This window comes from Vigna unguiculata, chromosome 7 (genome assembly GCF_004118075.2).
Source record: "Vigna unguiculata cultivar IT97K-499-35 chromosome 7, ASM411807v1, whole genome shotgun sequence".
Taxonomy (NCBI): Eukaryota; Viridiplantae; Streptophyta; class Magnoliopsida; order Fabales; family Fabaceae; genus Vigna; species Vigna unguiculata.
Genome location: NC_040285.1, coordinates 36875813 through 36890362, shown reverse-complemented (window position 1 = coordinate 36890362; position 14550 = coordinate 36875813). Strand labels below are relative to the sequence as shown.

The following is a 14550-nucleotide window of genomic DNA, read 5'->3' as shown; positions in this document are numbered from 1 at the left end:
GCCAATAGGGCCAGTTATTATTGGGCTTGGTCTGATCCAATAACTAGCAGATTTAGGCTTTACTTTTACGCGCCACATATTTCCCCCAGCACCTCCAAAATTATGAAATGTCAAGATTACCTTTTGTCATTTTGTATCACAAAGCAGCAACTGCACCGCATAATTTTCCGTTTCAGAAACTCCATTCGTTTTCTGTCGTGGAAGATTCCTGAAATTATGTATTTTTCGGGAAAGCAGATTCTGGAAGTATAAATATTTGTGATTATTTTGGATGACACAGTGGGTTTATCTTTTTCGTTTTTATAAGAATAATAATTATACTTGTATACTTATTTTTCAAGTAAGGTCTTCCTTTAACATTGTTTTCTTATTACATATTATTTTTTCTCCTCAAGATATCATTTATCACATTGTTATTTGGATTTTTAAAAATAATAGTTTGACACTCTTAAAAGAAAAATACTTCCACTTTATAACTCTGTATAATAATATAATAATATATATTATAATTTTACATTAAAAAAATAACAAACATAATGAAATTATTATTATTTTAAGTTATCAAGTAAATGTATTTTATCTGACTATAAAAGAAAACCAACTAAAATAAATTGGGACAGTCATATTTAGTACTATAAACTAAGACAGTAAAAGTTATAATTTGACCCAAAACACATGTAGTTTATTTAAATAATTAAAATGAAACAAGAATAATAACAAAAAAAAAAGAAAGAAAAGCAATTGAAGGGAAGAAAATTGTAATAGAACATGGCAATGATGATGATGATGGTTGAGGACATGTCTGAAATATCCGAACCCCAAAGAATAATAACCATGTAATTAACTAGCTAAGCCGGAGCTACACCGAAATAAAAAGAAATTAAAAAAAAAAAAAAAGACGAAGTTTTTAACATGAAAGGATCAAAAGAAAGCACCAGCGGGTCCCGGTCCAGGTGCATATCCTCCCATTTCCATGTGATTAAAGCCTTGGTGGCCTACGATGCTCCCATCAGGAAACATGAAGTTCTGAAGCATGGGTGACTGAATCAGCGGTTGAGGGAACACGGGAGAAGGGTGTGGGTAATGCACCAGATTGGAAGAGGAAGGAGCCCCGGGAAAAAACTGATGACGACCCTGGTTTGTTGCACTCTCAAGCATGGCCATGTCAGCAAGACGCGCAACCAGTTTCTTCAGCTCCTCCAACGCCGCCTTGTACTGCTCCATCTGGGCCAGGCTCATTTTCTCGATGGGCTGGGCCCACCATAGCTGGGCCTGTGATTCCTTCTTCATACGATTCAGCTCCTCCCCGCGCTGCCTCCCCGCCTCCAATTGGGCGTTGATCTGAGTGAGCTGCGCGTTCAGGTCACGCACGTTCGCCAGGCGGTGAGCCTCGATGAACTGCATGGTGCCCATGTCCTGCGTCGGGGCCCGCGCCAGGTAGCGGTCAATGACGGCGTCGACGTTAGGGTGACCGAAGGAAAAGACCTTCTCTCCGGGGGAGAAAACAATCAGTGCCACGTCGGCAGCACAGAGAGTGCAAAGCTCACTGGCTTTCTTGAAGAGCCCGGTACGGCGCTTGGAGAAGGTGACTTGGAGGTTGCTCTCGTTGCTCATTTTCTTCATCTCGATCTTCTGACGGCCACGGCTTTTCTTTGTGTCTGAAGACATGGCGGTGAACGGAAAAATAACAAAAAAAAAATGAAGGAAAAGGTTATAGCTAGGCTTAGGGTATGATGCCGCTATGGAGAATGTTGTTACCCTATATGGCTCATACACAGGTTGCAGAGTGAAGGGATGAATTTATACACATCGTGTCTGTGAAGGAAAACGTTCCAAACTACACGTGGGTTCTTCACATACAACTGGTTTTCTTACCATTCAAGGGGTTTCTGGATTGGGAGATTCTCAAAATCCCCTTTGCATGGCGTATATGGCAGCAAAATTAATGTACACAAAAAGCACTTATTCAGAGTTTTTTTTTTTTTTTTTTTTCCGGTGTGATGAGTATTGTTAATCTAGGTTCATGAATGGATTTGAGAGGTGAGAACAGTGAAAGTGAGAGTGTTAATTTAGCGTAAAAAATTGATGAGAAACAGTGACCTGAGTTTTAGTGTTTTACCATATTAAAATGGCATTCACAGTATATTTTTTGGTGTAGAAAGCATGTATTCTTTTGGGAAGACAATTTTAAGTTAGAGAGGATTAGTATAAGGGACAAAATTCTCTCTCCAAATATTTAATATAATTGCAAATCTATCTACCAAAACTTGCTACCACTTGTTCAACCGAAACAATATCTTACAAATTACATTCACTGGTATTGCATATTTATCATCAAAACTTCCCACCACTTGTTAAAGTGAAACAATCTCGCACCAATTGCATTCAACCGCTTCATAATATAGTAAATCAAAAGTGATATCATTAATTAATATTTTATCATTGAAAAATATAAATTTTTAAATAATTTGTTAGGGACATATAAGGAAATCATTACTCATTCCAAAGTTAAAAAACTTTCCTAAAAACATATATGTGAACACACTCTTTTTCATTTTTAAATATGTTTGCTTTTTGTTAATTTACTTTTTTAAAGTACCTCATATAAAACCAATATTGAATGAATATGTTTTTCTGATGAACAAACTGAATAATAGTCTGCTCTTATTGAACCACGTTAAAAATAAATTTCCATATTGCTGTCACATTTTTTTGTCATCTTTTCAAAGATAATATTGATGTTCTTTACCTTTCTGTATAATCATTAGTAATTAACATGTGCAACAGAAGTGCCTAAGACAATGTAAGAAGTTGTTTGTACAAAATCCAGTTTTCCTCGATTCTTCAGGGACAATCTCCAAGAAGAAGAAAAATTAACGTGGTTGCATTGAGATTAAGGACGTCCACATGGTTTTTGGAAGATGAAAAATCTCCTATGCCGATGCTTACAAGAAGAATATATTATTCTTAAATATGAATATGATGCACGGATATAATATGTGTATCGGATACAACACATATTCAATATGTCGAGACATTTATTTTAAAAATATTAGGATACGATATGTAATATATGTATATTGAAAATCGTAAAATGATTTTTAAAAACAGGATAAATATATGATTGTTATTATGCGAATCCAAATTAAAATCATATATATTAAACATTGTCAACATAAAAATTTATAAATTATTGTCATCATAAAAATACTACTACTTTATAGATTATATACTTCATTGATAAGTATCAATATATATCTTAAAGTTTCATATATGAATACATGTCGGATACGGATAATTAATCTACATTAAAGTATCATTGTATTATAGTTGTTAAGTAACATGTGATTACCTGCTCAAAATATTACTTGTTATAAGTGACTAAATTTTCAAAATAATTTATTGAATTATGTTACATAATAGAAACAACAAAGATAGAATATTAACAAACAAAAAATATTAATATAACTTTAGATAAAAAAGTTCTTAACTTGTTTTTGTTCACTTACGTATATCATAATATTACATAACATTTATACTTAATAATAATGGTAGTAATTCATAATACTAATGCCTATTTATCTTGCACTTGAAACGATGATGAACCTTATTTATTTATATTTCAAATTTAATAAAGAAATCAATTTACTCGCTTTCAGTAATAAATATATTACCGGTCAATGGTTACCTTAACACTTTACTTCAGAATGTTAATTAAGCTCTCTTAAATTATAAAATAACTATAACAAAAATAAACACACACACACACACACATATATATATATATATATATATATATATATATATATATATAACTTTTCGGTGCATCCATATTTAATTCTATTAACACCTTACATTATTATTATTTATATATAAAACTCCTAAACGCCATTAGTAGGTACAAATAGATTAAAAAGGTCACCTTGTTATGCTGTTATTATTTTGTTTTAGAAATTTTATTTTTATAATTTAATAAATGAAAGTCATCATATTAGATGTGATTTTTTGTATTTGTTATAAAAATAGTAAGTAATCATAAGATTTCTACATTGATATTTTAAGAGTATGGACTCCTATGCACCCATTAAATCTTCTGCAACGTAAAAGGCACTAAGTTACCGTTTGTTTTCGACGACGAAGGATCGTTACAAAGCGCGGATGTGAGTGGGAAATTCAAATATCAAAACTTTTCTACGAAAAAGAAACGATTTTTTTTTTTCTTATTAACTTTCTTGGCTTAATTGCGAGGATTTGCGAATATCTATAACAATATATAAAGATGATTTCTCTTTTGTGTCTACATCTTAAAATTCCAATTTTATTCTTTAAAATATAATTATTTATTAAATTTTTGAAAATTAACTGTTACTTTTACAAATTTTTTATAAAACCGTCTATCTCTGCTTCTTTTTTTATTTTATTTATCAACAATTTTTCTCTCATATTTTTTTTATATATTTCACTTTATTTTTAATTTTTAATAAATATAATTTGATTTTATATATTAACTTAATAACATTACAATATCATCAACTACTAATATAATATCACGTATATTTAAAAAATGCGTATACACGCACGACAACGCGTGTATTTATGCTAGTATATTTATAATTTTTATAAAAAATAATATAATAACAAAAATATATACAATATAATACATTTTTTATTCTAATAAATATAAATATAATTAATTAAAACTTAATAAAATATTTTCTTATTCTGATATAATAAATATTTATAATATATTAATGGAAATTAATTTAAAAAATATATTTAATCTATTATATGATATAATAGATTGGGTCCCAGTTAACTATACGAGGACAAAAAATGACACAAAATAATTAATTGGATACTCATATATGTTTTACATATTTTTGTCAATTTTTTTGAGTTTAGTGAAGCCAGTTAAATATTTTGGGTTGATAATCAATTAAATCGAGTTATTGTGATATATAATAAGTACATGGAACTTTGTGTGTACATACAAGTTTAATTCTCCAAGTTCTCGTGAATGTGTACAAAGATTTCTTCTTACTCCCCATATATTTGCACATGTATCACCATATATGTTAGACATGTTTTCTGTCATTTTTTTAGAAACCACTCAAGCCCGTTAATTAGTTTGGGTTGAGGATCGATGGAAATCTAATCACTATGGTTTATAACAACTACATGTAACTTCGTGTGTACATTAAAGTTTAATTTTCCAAATTCTAGTAGACTATACAAAAAAGTTCTTTCTAGCTCTCCACTTATCTTCACATGGATCACCAAAATATATATGATAGGTTTTCTATCATTTTTTTTTGGAAACCACTCAAGCTAGTTAATTAGTTTAGGTTGATAGCCGGTTAAATATGATTAATATGGTCCATAACAAATTCATGTAACTTTATGTGTACCTAAAATTTTAATTTTTCAAATTCTGGTAGTCTTGTACAAAAAATCCTTTTTAACTCCCCTTGCACATGGGTCACCATATTTGTTTGAAAAGTTTTTGTCATTTTTTTTATGTCATTCTTCTACTTTAATCATCGAAACAACAAACACAATAGGAAAAGAAGAATAAAAAAATGGAATGTTTGCTTCATTTATACAAAACAAATATATTATCATCAAAGGCTCCAACGACGCGTCATTTTGCAAAACAAAAGAAATATGAAATGTGTGGTCAGATGAGAAGGAAAAAACACAAACAAAACTAAACTACAAATCTGAAATGCGTAAAGATGAACTAATTCTTGCGATTGGGCATCAAAAGTACTAGAGAACTACAAGGACTCCGATAACAACATCAATGACGAAACTTTAGTGAAATTAGACTATTTAGTTTGTTAGGAATTTGCAGTAATGTCATTATCATCGTCGTCACAATGTAGAAAGGTAGAAGATGATGGTGAGAGGAAGAGGAATGAGAGAATTGGGGTTAATTTTTGTGAGGGAGAAGAACTAGGTTTTTTTTTTTTTCATTCAAATGAAATGATGCCTCTTTTGGTTTCCAATTTCAAATTGTCCACAATTTATAATTAGTAAAAAAAAATTAAAACTATTTTAAAATGAAAACAAGTATGGTGTAAGAAATATCTTTTTCCCATTGTGGTTAGAAGCTAACTAACATATTTAATTATGTCAAATAAAAGGTGTAAGAAAACAGTAAATTTGGCGAAGATCAAGTTGATGAGGGAACTTTTTAACAAATAAAAACAATAAATTGATTGATCATCCACATTTGCCAACAAAAGCACCAGTGGTCTAGTGGTAGAATAGTACCCTGCCACGGTACAGACCCGGGTTCGATTCCCGGCTGGTGCAGTCGTTGGAGCTGTGATGAAAATGGTGTTTACTGTGATGGATGAGTCTGTCACGCTTCTGATCCTTTCAGACGAATTGTGGCACATCTGAGCTCTATTTTTTTCTTTATTTTTCTGCTTCCACAGTCTCAACTTTTCATTTTGCTTATATTGTTTTCCTTTATGTTCCTTTTCGCCCCAGGGTGCAATATCTTTTTCTCAAAGCAAATATATTTTTCATCACAAAATAAATTTAATCTTTTTTATTAGTTTTTATTTATTTTATTTAAATTTTTTTATTTATTTGAATAAAATTAGATTTTGACATAAATGTTAAATATGTAAAAATCATAAGAAGGAAAAATAACCACAAATACCCACAAGAGATGTTTGATGAAAAACAATTTAGTGAGAACTTTCATGTTTTTTATATTAATCTATTAGAGATTTGTTCAAAATATATAGAGTATAATATCTCATGATATAAAGTAAAAAGTAAAACTTGATATATCATCATGAATATTTTATATTAATTAAGGAGAATAAAATATCTTATATCTTCATCAATAGAATTAAAACCCAGGAGATATATGATATTTCTAACATCCCCTCTCAAGATGGGCATGAAGCTTATGAAGACTCACTTGAAAGTAAGTTTTTTTTGTAAAGGAATCAGATGAAAAAAAATCTTGAGAACCTAAAAAGTTTAACGAGAAATTGGAGAAAGTTGGCAAGAACATGAAGAAAGTCGATGAGAACCTGAAGAAAGTCGACGAGAAGAACCCAATATGAAAGTTATATTTTAGTTGCTTTTCAGTAAACACTCTTTAGTGCATATTTTTCCTTCTAATGACTTATACATATCTAACATGGTGTCAAATGAAAAATATATTTCATCATTACCTTCCTTTTGTCAAGTTCTCGACTTTCTCAAGTTCTCAACCTTCTCAAGTTCTCGGTGTTCTCAAACTAATTTCTCAAGGTTCTTGCGTTCTCAAACCAATCTCTTAAGGTTCTTGCGTTCTCAAGGTTTTTGCTTTCTCAAAGTTCTTGCGTTCTCAAGATTTTCTTCATCCAAATGTTTTTAAAAAACTGTTATTTTTAAGTTGGGCCTTCATAAGCTTCGTACCCATCTTGAGAAGGAGTGTTAGAAATATCCTATATCTTATAATTTTAATTCTATTAATCGATATATCATGTAATTAATTTTCTTGCATTATTATCATCAGATATTAATGTATTATGAGAAAAACATATAGTAGATTATAGATGACTGTTTTATTAGACTAAATCCATAATTGACCCATTGCAGTTTGTTGGATAAATTAGACTCTCAAATACTATACTACTCAAGCTATAGCAAAAGTAAAAAATTTAAAGATTTAGCTTCTCCAACCAAAGAAAGACAAATCAATTACCAACTATCTTTTTATATTAAGAAAATAGTGGATACTTTACTTTGGCTGCGGTGGGTTCTCCGATTACTCTGCTTTCACTAAATTTAGAGATAAACTTATGGTCGTTGTTAATCTTACCATAAGTTTAAGGGATGATATTACATGGCTTTAAATTTGTGTAGTTTCGGTTCAACTTTAGTTTTCCTAATTCAGTATAAATGTCTCTATTGAAACCTTGTTGTGATGTAGTTATTTTCTTCTTATAGTGCAATAATTTCCTTTCTCTCTTTTTCTTTCATGGAGTTAACATAATATGTTCTGGTTGAATGATAAAGCTAAGGTTTTGTTTATAACTTTAGTTGTAATAAAATTATGAAAAGAATTTAAAAATTAGACTATTAGTTATATGCTCAAAATGTTGTATAATATCATTTTTATGATATTTTTATGAGATTTCTTATTCAAAACCGGTGTTATTCGCTCAAACAAAAATAAAAACAAAAAAAATCTCCTCTAAATAAATTTTGTAAATAATGTACAATTGTTTAATATTAAAAAGATAGGTGAATTGGTGTAATTTTAAAATAATTTTTTTAATTAAGAATAGTATAATTAAACTTTAGTTTAGTGGTTTAAATAATTTAATTAACTCTTCCGTTTTAGTTGGATAAAACAAATTCATCTTGCAAAATTCAAATCACCCTTTTACTTCTAATTAAAATGAATTTTCAATTGTTTTCATTTAAATTCATTGGTTTGTTTTGAAGATTTATTTTTACAAGGTGAAATAAACTTGAATAGTGTAACTACTATATTTAATCACGTCAAATGAAATGTGTGTAAGAAACCAAAGTAAATTTGGCAAACATGTAATCCACTAGGAGGGAAAGTTTTTAACAAATAAAGACAGTACATTACTTTGTCACCCCTCTTCACAATATCTTTTAACTAAAATGATTTAAATTAGTTGCAAATAAATCACAACCAAACACATAAAACAGGATCAAATAATATATTTAAAAAAAAGACTTATAAATAGTTCAAATTAATTAAAACAAACAATCATCACAAATTAATCAAAATGTATTTATAATTATTTAATATTATATATTACAAATTTATTTAAAAATATATAATAATTCAATTAATCAAATATAATTTTAATATTAAAATAATTTATTTTATAAATTATTTAATTTATAGTTATTTACACGTATCTAATCTATACTCGATTATGTTGGATTTTTGAAACCTTAAAGTTACCGAAAGAAATATCTTGTCGTATTTTCTTTTACGTTTTTCTCATATAAATTTTCGCACTGCCTTCATAAATCCACGCTAGATTGTATTAAAGATTTATTTCTACCAGACTTGAAGGATTTAACGACTATATTTAATCATGTGTAAGAAATCACGTCAAATGAAAGGTTTGAAAAAATAAAATAACTACATTAAATTTCAATATCAAGAGTAGCAGTGGTCTAGTGATAAAATAATATTTTGCCACGGTAAGTTGGTGGTCGTTCTAATATAATAATATAATAAGTTTATCACATTAATTTGTTTTGTCGATCAACAATACTATCTCAACCCTTATCTACCAGAAATGTAAGTGTTCACTGGCGTTATTTTGAAATTTTCAATTGCCACAAATGTTAGCTCTAATATAATATATTATCTAATATAGTTAATCACATTAATTCGTTGACAAACAACACTATCTCAACCATTATCTACCAGAAATGTAAATGTTTGCGTTATTATGAAAATTTCAATTGGCAGAGATGTTCGCTCTAATATAATATATTATCTAATATAGTTAATCACATTAATTTGTTCACCAACAACACCATCTCAACCATTATCTACCAGAAATGTAAATGTTTGCGTTCTTATTAAAATTTCAATTGGATAAAATATTCTTACAGTTCTTTTTCTATCATTCTAGACAACAATATCTCTCAATCGATCCTTAACTACCAGCAAGTTGAAGTTGTTGTTTGCATTGATGGTGTAATGTGATGTGTTCAATGTGATCCAACAAAGCATTAACCACGGGACAAATCAAGAAGAAATGTTCGAATAAAAAACAAGTTCATCGGCCAATTCAAAATGAAATGCGAGTTAGTACTAGATTTCTTTGGTAATATTCAATAATCAGATCAAATCTTTCGAAAGTTTATTTTTTTCTATTATTCTAGATAATATATCTATATTCTGTATCTTAATTTAAAATTCATTTTATTTATTATTTGATTTCGTATTTCGTCGATAGACAATTTTTTATATTTATTTTTTTCTTCCTTATTTTTTTTACCTCTTTTTTTTTTTTCTTTTCTGAGGAAAGAACCTACTACTTTTACGTCTAGAATTTACATAGACAATGTATATCATTGTCAAGATTAAAAATAAATTATTATTATTTAGATTAGATTTTTCAATTTTAAAATTTAAAAATAAATTTCTAATATAATTCATGGGTTGACATATAAATAATTTATTGAATACGATCTGGATTTATAACGATAATTTTTTTCTTCAAAAATATATTATTTAGAAAAGGACTATATCTCAATTTTTTTTGAAGTTTATTGTCTACTAATTTTTGTAGTTCACAGGTAACTTTAATTTGTTGAGCAACAATTTTTCGATCCTTAATTATCAGAACATTGTAAATATTAGACATCTAATTTGGGGTAAAGGCTACGTAGACCAATTATTTGGTCAATATGTCTATGATTATTTTGTTTTCAATCTAAGAAACTTCAGGATAAGAAGTAGTAGGATTTATTCTTATATCAAAAGCTTTTTGTAAAAAAGAAATTGTAAATAAAAAAAGAAATGTTTGCTAAGAAAGTAAGTTGATCATTTAATTCAAAAAGAAATAAGAAATGAGAGTTAGTACTCCCTTTTTATGGTACTACTCGATCAATCCTCTTTAATTATTTACTAATTCAAATTTAATTATTGAATTACTACAGTTATTTTGAAATTGTAATTGGATAAAATCTTTCAAATCTTCTCTTCTATCATTCTAGATAACATAATTTATATTCTATATGAAATTTGAATCTATATCTTAATTTAGAATTCATCAATTTTATTATTGACTTTCGTATTTTTGTACTAGACAATATTTTAGGCTTATTCTCTTTTTTATTTTCCAGGGATAAAACCGTCTATTTTTTCATTTAGGATTTACATAGACAATATATATCATTGTCAAGATTAAGAATAAATAAATATTTTATATAATTCATGGTTGGCATATCGATAGTTTATTGAGTATGATCGTAACTTATTATGAGAATCTTTTTCTTCAAAAACATATCACTTAAAAAAGGACTACACCTCAATTTGTTGAAGCTAAGATCTTAATATTTTTTTTAAAATAAACGTGTACAATACTAAATTAAAAGCCAATTTTGAAACATTTTTTTTTATTTTGACTTTAATATATTTTTCTGCCTCGATTTAACGTAATTTTTAACATAGACATATTGATCTTCATTTTTTTTTAAATCTTCTAACTGTATTGTATGATTTCATTTCACGTATATTTTTTTATATTTTAATTAACTATATTATTTCTTATGGTACCGGAAATGAACAATTAAATTTATAGTCCTATTAAGATAAAATAAAGGAAATACAACATGCAAAAATTGATCACCATTATGATTTTCTAAAATAAAAGTATACAAGCATTACGTACTTAACTGTTTTTGTTTTTCATTTTGTTTTATATCAACTTTTTCGGATATATATTTTTTATTTTATATTAGTTATTAAATTAATGTAAACACTACTAGTAATGGAAATAATGAGTTTTTAAGGCCAATTAAGGCTGTAATCCGAAATTATTCAAAAAATCAGTCAAAAATTAAGATGTACAAGTGATTGTAAATTTTAATTTACAAAATTAATCTTGAAAATTTTAGTTAAATTTAAAGTTTATTTTGATAAAATGTTATTTGAATCATCTAGAAATATACTTTAATAATATTTTTTAAACCTATCATATCACTTGCACTTATACATAAAAATAAAGTATATTTGTGTTTCCTCAAAGAAATATCCTTAACAGATTTGTTAATTTTCAAACCTAAAAATATTGGTGAGAGAATATCGTGTAGCTTGAACATATTGCAAAAAGAAACATTTGACATGAAGTTCAGCTAAGGAAGTTAATATCTTCAATAGAAAACAAATAAGAAACAAATGTATTTTTAATATCTTCAACAACAAACCAGTGATGATACTACGGTGTGGAACAAAACTTCTATATATACCTTTCACTCTCACATTGGTCACTTGCCATAGAAATTCATAATGGATCATCACTTGATCTCATTCTTACCCTTTTTTCTATATTCATTGAGTTTCATCCTCTTTGTTTCGTTGTTTCTAAAAGTGGCAAAGAGATCCAAAACCTCAATGAAAACAGTGAAGCTTCCCCCAGGACCATGGAAGCTACCTGTCATTGGAAGCTTACACCACTTGATTGGGTTTCTACCTCACCATCGCTTGAGAGAACTTGCCAAAAACTATGGTCCTCTCATGCACCTAAAACTTGGTGAGGCATCAACCATTGTGGTTTCTTCTCCCGAAGTGGCCAAAGATGTCATGAAAACCTTTGATACAATCTTTGCTCAAAGACCCCATCAAGTTGGTGCAGACATCATGTGTTATGGCTCCACTGACATTGTCACCTCACCATATGGGGGGTACTGGAAGCAACTAAGAAGAATATGCTCACAAGAGCTTCTAAGCATCGCACGTGTGAGATCATTTCGATCGATAAGAGAAAAAGAAGTGTTGAATTTAGTAAGAAATATTGAGACCAACGTTGGTTCTTTTGTCAACCTCAGTGAAAAAGTGGCCTCCATGACAAGTGCCATCGTTGGAAGGACGACTTTTGGTGAAAAATGTAAGGATCAAAAAGAGTTCATTTCCATTGTCAAGAAACTTGTGGAAATGGTCGAAAGTATGGTTATTTTTGACATGTTCCCTTCTCACAAATGGCTTCATGTGATCACTGGCCAGAAACCTAAACTAGAGGAGTTGCATAGAAAATATGATGTAATAATTGGAAACATCATTACAGAGACAGAAAAAAAAATTGGTGAAGTAGAGGTTAATAGTCTCCTATCTGTTCTTCTAAATGTTAGAAATCAAGATTCCCTCGAATATCCTTTGACAATAGACAACATCAAGGCCGTAATGTTGGTGAGTGTTGCATTACTTTTGGTTACAATACATGCATATCTTTCTATCTATTTATCTATCTATTTATCTATATATATATATATATATATATATATTTATATATATATATATATATATATATATATATATATATATAGATATAGATATATAACCCATTAAATATTTCTTCTTAGAAGCTATATCTTTGTGGGAAAGTGTTGTAACACATGCATGCAAGTATAAATTCGAAAGCTAATAGATTTAAACTAATTTTGTTGTTGCAGAACATTTTTGGTGGTGGGACTTATACATCATCTGCAATTATAGAATGGGCAATGTCAGAGATGTTGGAAAATCCAGAAGTAATGGCTAAATCTCAAGAAGAAGTTACAAGAGTTTTTAGTAGCAAAGGATACTGTAGCGAAGAATCACTTGAGGAACTAAAATACTTGAAAGCAGTGATCAAAGAAACCATGAGATTGCACCCTCCTTTCCCTCTTCTTCATCCAAGGGAATGTAGAGAAACTTGTGAGGTAAAAGGGTATATGATACCTGCTGGGACCCAAGTGATAGTGAATGCATGGGCAGTTGCAAGAGATCCTGAGTATTGGAGTGATCCAGAGAAATTTTATCCTGAGAGATTCATGGATAGTCCAATTGATTATAAAGGGAACCATCATGAATTCATACCCTTTGGTGCTGGAAGGAGAATATGTCCTGGCATTTCTTTTGGGGTAATTACTATTGAACTTTGTCTTGCACAATTACTTTACTATTTTAATTGGAAACTCCCAAATGGAAACAAGGAAAACCTCGAAATGGCTGAAGCTTTGGGAGCCTTCTCAAAAAGGAAAACAGATCTAGTCTTGGTTCCCATTCCTCGTAATCCTCTTCCTATTTCATCAAACCTTAATTGAATCTTAGTCATTATTATGTGTGAAAAATGTTTGTTTTACAATAAATGTGTGCAATTAAGGTTTTTATATCACATTACTGGGTTGTCCTTACTTGTGTGTTAAAGGTATTGTTCTAGAGTGAAACTAAGATGTGAAGTTTATCTTTTCAGAAAATATGGTCTTTATTATAGTTTTGATTTCCGTGTTTCCTTTGTTGATTTTAATGTAAAATTGTATTATTCTCTCATGTATTTATTATCTTTAATAAAATAACTTGTAAACTTCTTCGTTTAACCTTGTCAAGTGTTATATGTAATGTTAATATAGATTTTGGAAATAGACAAATAATCATTATGAAATACCAATTAATATCAAAATAACTTAATTATGACTAAAAGGATTGCATCAAATTTGCATCAATAATCACTCTCACACAAACTTTTACTCGTGAAAAAATTCTAAAGTTTATGATAAGTAATAATTAGTAAATAATATTAGTGAATCTTACAATGTAATTAATTATATTGTGACTAACTATTTTATCACAATAATTGTTATAAAAAAAATTAAAGTTTGTTAATGATTCAAGTTAATAAGGACTCTATTCTATCATGCTAGGATTTGTCAAAAAAGACATCACAAATTATATGGAAATCAATTAATGATTTTTTTTGTGATACTACAAAAATATTGTCACAAAATCTATCAAACTAAATTGTTTACTTTAACCTTAGAACTTTCACTTCAAGCAAG

At 28.8% G+C, this 14550-nt stretch overlaps 2 protein-coding genes and 2 non-coding genes across 4 annotated transcripts; 3 read left to right on the top strand and 1 right to left on the bottom strand.

Moving 5' to 3' along the window:
- Positions 1-794: 794 nt before the first annotated feature.
- Positions 795-1842, bottom strand: LOC114192770 (agamous-like MADS-box protein AGL62). Its single transcript, XM_028082583.1, has one exon. The coding sequence runs from the start codon at positions 1666-1668 to the stop codon at positions 922-924; it is 747 nt and encodes a 248-aa protein (XP_027938384.1). The 5' UTR covers positions 1669-1842; the 3' UTR covers positions 795-921.
- Positions 1843-6247: 4405 nt separating this feature from the next.
- Positions 6248-6318, top strand: TRNAG-GCC. The gene has a single exon. It is a non-coding gene; the product is annotated as a tRNA-Gly (tRNA).
- A 7-nt stretch (positions 6319-6325) lies between these two features.
- LOC114192865 lies at positions 6326-6412 on the top strand. The gene has a single exon (XR_003606184.1). It is a non-coding gene; the product is annotated as a small nucleolar RNA snoR114 (small nucleolar RNA).
- A 5609-nt stretch (positions 6413-12021) lies between these two features.
- LOC114190901 (premnaspirodiene oxygenase-like) lies at positions 12022-14065 on the top strand. The gene is made up of 2 exons (XM_028079969.1): positions 12022-12922; positions 13186-14065. Exons 1-2 carry the CDS (start codon positions 12026-12028, stop codon positions 13816-13818), a joined length of 1530 nt encoding a protein of 509 aa, XP_027935770.1. The 5' UTR covers positions 12022-12025; the 3' UTR covers positions 13819-14065.
- The last annotated feature ends 485 nt before the right edge of the window (positions 14066-14550 follow it).

What these genes read in the sequence shown, in the direction of transcription:
- LOC114192770 (XM_028082583.1), bottom strand. Translation starts at nt 1,668, where the DNA reads ATGTCTTCAGACACAAAGAAAAGCCGTGGCCGTCAGAAGATCGAGATG.
- LOC114190901 (XM_028079969.1), top strand. Translation starts at nt 12,026, where the DNA reads ATGGATCATCACTTGATCTCATTCTTACCCTTTTTTCTATATTCATTG. An exon ending in ACATCAAGGCCGTAATGTTG is followed by an intron (nt 12,923 to 13,185) that starts GTGAGTGTTGCA and finishes TTGTTGTTGCAG; the next exon opens with AACATTTTTGGTGGTGGGAC.